The sequence below is a fragment of the Echiichthys vipera genome (assembly GCF_963691815.1).
Source record: "Echiichthys vipera genome assembly, chromosome: 13".
Lineage (NCBI taxonomy): Eukaryota > Metazoa > Chordata > Actinopteri > Perciformes > Trachinidae > Echiichthys > Echiichthys vipera.
The window spans coordinates 23,643,413-23,650,216 of record NC_139838.1 but is presented as its reverse complement, the minus strand read 5'-3'; the positions used below and the strand labels follow the sequence as shown (position 1 = coordinate 23,650,216).

The following is a 6,804-nucleotide window of genomic DNA, read 5'->3' as shown; positions in this document are numbered from 1 at the left end:
CAGTCTCAGATGAGTCATCCTCACTTTAAGATGGTTTTCTCGGGTAAGTGATCCATTTAAGCTTCAAAGACGTAATTCATTGCACGTAGAACACAGCATATAAAACAATAATTATGAATGACTTGATGAGTTGTTGTTTTTTAAATAAGTGTGCACAGATTTATTTAAGTTTTGGCCAAAATTTGGCACCATGGTGACAAAACATTTCACAGAAATGACAGACCCAACCAAACATGTGACGGACCAATATGGCCATCAAATTACAACGTGTAGAAAGAATAAATAAATACAACAGATACTTATATTTGGTGAATAGAAATATTAAATTATGACAAATTCAATGAAATCCGTGATAACATCCGCAAAGAGAAAGAACAGATAAACTCCCAGCAGCTACTTTACTGCATAGCTACGGTGACCTGACGCACAGGCCTGTTACGTAAAATGCAGTAAATAGTTTCAGTCAGTGAAAAAGTATCAACGACGCAAGGCACGTGATCCCGTCTATGCAGGCATAACAGTCTGTCTTTGCAGTTGTATTATGGCATTTTGAAATATAATAAACAGAACTGCCTTCATCTGTATACGGCAGTGGTTTTTATTTTCTGTGACAGAGGGATTCGTGTTCAATCCTTCCAGTAATGTCAAGTTGAAATGCTATCTGGTTGTTTCTTTCTTGAGTCCGAAGTGTCTGACCGTGGCACCTGCGAGATCAATCACTGTCCTTGGTTTCGCAGACCGAGGCCAAGTCCTCTCTCTGTTCAGCTTATCTCCTTCCACCTGAACTTCCAGCATTGTCTCTGACCTCGTTCGTCTGTCTCATGAAGTGCAACCAAGCTGTAAATGGGCTCAGCTCTGACACCGCAGCCACGGAGCCAACGCGGAGTACGACCTCTGTTGGGGCTCTCCGTTTGTCTTCCCACTGGCTTCAGAGAAAGGCTTGTGAAAGCCTTTCCCCCTCTGAATGACAAGGTGCTGAAGTCTATCCGTCGTCTTTAGGAGGCCGCGCTCTCGCCCTCCCACGCTCTCGCCCTGTGGCGCTGTCTCACCCTCCATTTCTCCAGCAGCAGGCGGGTTTTCAAAGCAGCCCTGATCGCCAGAGGGGACACCCGTTTTTTGTTGCTGTTCCTCATCCTGTACACAAAGACAGAAAAACAATTAGATATCCGAAACCTCATCTCCCATGGTTACACAAAAAAAAGGTAAACCTAATAGCTGGCGTGGACTTTAGCTGTCACTCACTCACACTCACAACAGCCGAGTGTCATGCAGAACACACTGTTTAGTGGTTAGATCAGATTGAAGTTTATTATTCCAATTATTAATGTGTCAGAAAGTGCAGGACGCGTATGGCGCCACTGACTTCGAGAGGTATTTGAAGTTTGAAACATGACGGTACACGAGTGCAGCTGTGGCGTGGCTATGTGACGGAAAGTGATGTGATGTTGAATTCCACACAATCTTAGAGGTTTTTATAGAAATCATTATGGCGCTCAGTCATCGTGATATATAGGGAATTCCAATTGCTTGAGGGTTTATTTAGAAATTCCACATGCTGACGGTTTTTGTCCCTCACCATGCAAAAATTACAGTATGTACTCTGTGTGCTCTGCCCTACAAAAGACCTGTGTTCTGTAAGGGTATAATTACCACGTCCATTTATTTTGCAAATACACTTTAAGGTATTCAGCCTCCTTCTGTGCGAGCGGGTTGTCTTACCTCTTAATCTTGCCCGTGTCGGCTGCCAGCTCGTGTTTGCACTGCGCCCCGACACAACCATCGCCCTCGGCAGAGCGGATCACCACGGTGTCTGGTGATGTTTCATAACTGTGAGCGCAGAAAAACACACGGTCACATTTCATGTTTTCATCCCACAGTTAAGTTTCCACACATTCAAGCTGCATTTGAGACACAAATCTTGTTCTCACATGTGGTGGAAACAAGCACAAAAGTGAGAGAATCAGGCGCCTCCTGACAGTATCACTGACAGTAGCCTAAATATAATAATAATAATAATAACTTAAAACTTATTTTTAGCAACTTTAAAAACAAAAAAGTGAGCAAAGTGCTTTGAGAGCAAGAGAATCCATACAAATATACATATAAACACATCACAAAGACAAGATGAACAATAGGACAATTTAAAGGAATAGTACAAATAATTAATAAAAATGTAATCAACAGATGATGAGGAAAAAAAAGACAAGAGGCAATAAAAAATAGATTAAATAAAAGGAAGATTAATGTTTTCCCAGTTATTGTCTGTGCTTAAATGTAAGTGACATACCTAAGGTGGTTGTCCAGCCTGCAGAAGTTTCTGCACGAGTTGTCGTTTTGGCGCAAACACTGGCACCGAGGTCCGCTGCCGGTTGCCATGGAGTCCGCGACCGCGCGCCTCGTTCTGGGAGCGTCGCCCATACCATAAGAGACCACGCGCCTGAAACGGAAAAGTGACACAATTCAAATTAATCACCTGAAACAAACAACTTAAAGAAAAATGTGTCAATTCTGACAAAGCAGGCAAACTGTAGCATTTGTTTTCAGTTACGGGGACGTTAACAGAAAGCGTCCAGTTCCTCTGAATCGTTACCTTAATGTTACTGTGTGCCACACTTTTGCCAAATATGTTATTTCTAATGAGTCTCCTTCTCTAGTTTCATCATTTCCTCTGTGAATGGGACTTACTCAGGTGTGTTGACCCATATGATGTCGAGGTGGCAGAAGTAGACGCACTCCTTGTCCATGAAAGTGGCGCAGGAGCAGCGTTTGTTCCGCACATGGCGCCGCTGTGCGTCTGTGGAGGCGGTGGGAGTCTCTGCGGCCGGCGCTGACAGCACTGTAATGAAATCACAGTTATTAAAACACTGCATATCAGCTATCAACAAGTCACATTATGTCAGGAGGATGCATAACGCAAACGGCCTGTTATCAGCATAACTGCAGCAAGAGTTTGCTCTGCTACTTTGCAGAGACACGCATCACATTTGAACTATTAATGCATTAAACTAATGCAGATATTACTCATATTGTGCACCCGAAACGTAGGCATACTAGTGTTCATGCACAGGTTAATGGTTTAAATCAGTTTGGCTGTTGGAGAAAAATCACGCAAAAGTTACCTGTGCACAGGATCGATGAGTACATTACTGACAGCACGGAGATCAACATGTACATATCCATCTCTCCAGGCTTTAAAGAAAAATCTACTGCTCAAGAAAATGAATAATCCTGCAGAAGTGGAAAAATAAGCATCCAGTGTATCACTCCTTCGCATAAAAAAAACCCCAAAGTGTTTCGGTGCTCGTCCTCAGAGATGAACGCAGGAGCGCAGACGCATCAGGCTGGAGTCTCTCTGTCAATGTTGCCCCAGATGTGCAGCCCTTTGACTTTATACAAGTGCTCCCCCCCCCCTCCCTCCCTCCCTCCCTCCTCCCGCTGCGCTGTGAGCCTACAGTTGTGTCCTTTGGCTTGTGCCCAAACAATGATGTTTGTTAGGAGTCGGCCGCTGATAAGCAGCCGTGCGGGACTCGATGGGGGAGACGCCGGCTGATTAAAGGCGATTTGAGCTTAATCTTGGACTCTGTGAGGTGAGATGCGCTTCTCCGTCAGCAGGTGGCAGTCAAGCTACAGGGTCAGAATAATGGTGCGCACTGCGGAGTTATGCTCGTGGAAATTATTTTATATCATGTAGAAAGTATTCATATATAATTGAAATAAATGTTAGGCTACTCAGTTAGAAAGGCAGATGGAAAACGTTATTAATCACAGTGAGAATTGCAGTATTACAACAGTTTAGTCACATCATTTAAACACAATGAAAGTATTTAACAAATCCCATTGAGGTTGTAAACTTATGCAAGGATAACAAAACCATACAGACAGGCCTAAAACAATACTGGAAAAACTCTGGACAATAAGGAAAAACCTAAACCAACAGAGACAATTAGAAAATGAGTAATTTACTGTAAGATTAACAATAGTCTTGAATTCATCCTGGGATATCGAAGTCCTTGATTTAATATGACAAATGAGACCAGGGAGGAGAAAGGTAAGAAATAACATACAGTACAATTAAATCCATGAATAATAGTAAAATGCAAAATTAGAATAGAGACGGAACTACAACTGGAAATATACACTAAACAATGGTATTAGTAGATGTTGTTCTTTATGTAAAGGATTAAACATGTCCTCTCAATAACAGGCTCAGTGTGACATACTGATTATAAATGTTCAAGTATCAAAACAGCCTGTTCCCATATCATTATCAGATTTAGTGATACCGTCCAAAGTTTTCATTTAAACTTGTTTATTTCCGTTAGTAGTGGAAAAAGTTGACATAGCCTCAGTGAAATCATCAGAACTACAGTGTAGAAATACTCTGTTACAGGTAAAAAGCCCAATATTCAAGTAAAAAAGTAGTAGCATCAAACGATATAAAGTACAGAAAGTAAATCCGAGTCAAAAGAACATTATCTGCCTCTTAATTGTAGCGGAGTAGAAGTATAAAGTAGCAGAAGTACTCATGTGACATACAAGTACCTCCCAAGTATCAGTGCAGTATGTGAGTTACTTTCCACCGCTGCATTTTCTTATGGGATTAAAATAAAAGGGTCAAAAGCAAACTGGATTAACATCACGATGGTGTCTTTTGTTAGTCGTGCCTTTTGGAAAGAGTACCATCAAATGTTTACTGAATCTAAAACATCTGTGTGCATGCTCAACTTTAAAAACCTTTTGCATTTCAGTATGTGGAGTGAAAGTGTGGAACAGACGAGCGGAGGAGCTCAGACGATGTCCGACCACGAGCGAATTCAAACAACGGCCGGTGTTTACAAGGTACAGGGGAAGAAGAGGGGTCTGACAAACCCCAGGGTTCTCACAAATTTGCCATACTTGTCATTTCTCACATTTTCACACAAGCGGTTATTGTGTTGTTTGTTGGTGATTGTTTGTTTTGTTATTAAAAAAACAAAAAACACAACAAACAGGAAACACAGGAAGTAAGAAAACCTACAGTACTAGATACTAAGTGGAGAAGGGGTAGGAATTAATAACCTAATGCTTCTTCCTGCTCCTCTTTCAAACATACAAATGGTTTTTAATGACTAGTGCTTCAAGTGTAATTTATTTTTCATGTGTTTGAAATAAAGCTTTCATTCATTCATTCATTCATTCATTCATTCATAAGTGGAAATAGAATAAAACGTTGACTAAATTGATACATCAGCCCCTTCTGAAGCAGCGATGTAGTCACATATTAAAGACTGAACTTTGAGATCCAGTTAACTGCAGACAAGTTGGTGCCTGGTAGGAGGGGGTTTTGCCCTTTAGCCCATGATGTGAACTGGAGGACTGAAAAGGAAATAAAGTTTAATGTCCTTCATTCTCTGTCCCTATAAGAATATAGCATTATAGTGTTACATCAGACACTACACCCCACATTACATAACCAGTGCAAACATCTTTATCTGTCGTTTTTGAGCAGGATTCATGCTTGAGATTAAACATTTCAGCAGGTATTTCTATATCATCAGCATTGCCTGAAATACAGATGTTTGCATGTATAAAAATCATTGCATCATCCCTTTGCATGTTAGTATAAGGTCCTGTTGATGCTGTAACTTGTGCTCCGCTGGTGTGGTTTATTTAATAATAAATTAATGATTATGGAAAGTCCAAACCAGGCTCCAGAGTGGCTGTTAATCTAATGGTTTCCCTCCACCACCAATTGTAATAAGATGGAAACCGAGAGGGTACTTCATTTCCCTAAATCAGTTCAGAGACACAGCGGTGGAAAATGTACCTTGTTTGTGTGCGTGTGTGTGTGTGCGCTCAAAATGGAAAAGTCTTAGGTAAACTATCCTGACATGCTGCAGCTCCGAGGCCCCTAATCAGAGGCCGGTGTTGAGAGTTTCCACCGGTCGGGGGAACAGCTCGTGCTAATGGCAGGAGGAGACAGAAACAACATCCCAGAGCAGTGCTGCAGGCGCGACACTAACGTTTAGGCGGTTGGATCACGTCGTCTGTGTAGTGGGCTCTTCTTTGCTCCATCAGGCTGCAGTATTGTTTTCCAAGCACTAGCACATTATAACCTCTAGGGGTCTCTGTTTGCTTTGCTATAGCTTCCACCCTTGAGTTTCACTCAGCCCTGCAAAAATGATGGGTTTTTATACTATACTGTAGATGGATGAGTCACCTTCTGGATGGTGTGGAACGAGGAGGATATCACTATGGAGCCTCTTAAGATGAGAGAGGAGTTTACCCGGTCGAGGCCAGATTGCTTTGTTTGGTCCTCTGAGACCATTCTGTAGGTGTAAATAATCAAATACACTAACTTATTGATCGATACTACTCATTTTATCATTGTGAAGATGAGAGGATCACAAGGTTATCTCCTGAGCATTCCGTCTGGAGGATCTCTGTCACCCTTTTGTAGCAGGGGGTCTCAAAGTGTTGATTACTGAGTGCCAATTTAGCCAGCATGTGATTTATTAATAAAACAAAAATATTTTTCCAATCCCACTTCTACGTCAGGTGAGTTGTCCACAAAAATGGCTAACTCCAGCCAAAATAAAGCAACGGTGTGCGACAGACCAGACTCGTGAGAGGCCACTATTTGCAATGTAACCAGATGCTTTTTGCAAGCTGTCAATTTTTGCCATGATTTTACATGAACTTCCTTTTGTTCCTCAAGTTGTTTGGTAAATTACCTTTTAATTTCAGGGGGTTTCCTCTTGATCAAGTGCTTTTGTCAATTATGACTTCTTGGATTGGCAGTAGCTCAGTCCATAGGTGACTAGG

General features: G+C 41.7%; 1 protein-coding gene across 1 annotated transcript; it reads right to left on the bottom strand.

The window, feature by feature from the left end:
* Positions 1-200: 200 nt before the first annotated feature.
* edn1 (endothelin 1) lies at positions 201-3,346 on the bottom strand. The gene is made up of 5 exons (XM_083925977.1): positions 3,120-3,346; positions 2,686-2,836; positions 2,288-2,437; positions 1,720-1,827; positions 201-1,134 (listed from the first exon to the last, which is right to left on the bottom strand). Exons 1-5 carry the CDS (start codon positions 3,178-3,180, stop codon positions 996-998), a joined length of 609 nt encoding a protein of 202 aa, XP_083782103.1. The 5' UTR covers positions 3,181-3,346; the 3' UTR covers positions 201-995.
* Positions 3,347-6,804: the final 3,458 nt, after the last annotated feature.

What these genes read in the sequence shown, in the direction of transcription:
- edn1 (XM_083925977.1), bottom strand. Translation starts at nt 3,180, where the DNA reads ATGGATATGTACATGTTGATCTCCGTGCTGTCAGTAATGTACTCATCG. An exon ending in ATATGGGTCAACACACCTGA is followed by an intron (nt 2,438 to 2,685) that starts GTAAGTCCCATT and finishes TTTCCGTTTCAG; the next exon opens with GCGCGTGGTCTCTTATGGTA. An exon ending in AGGCTGGACAACCACCTTAG is followed by an intron (nt 1,828 to 2,287) that starts GTATGTCACTTA and finishes CTGCGCTCACAG; the next exon opens with TTATGAAACATCACCAGACA.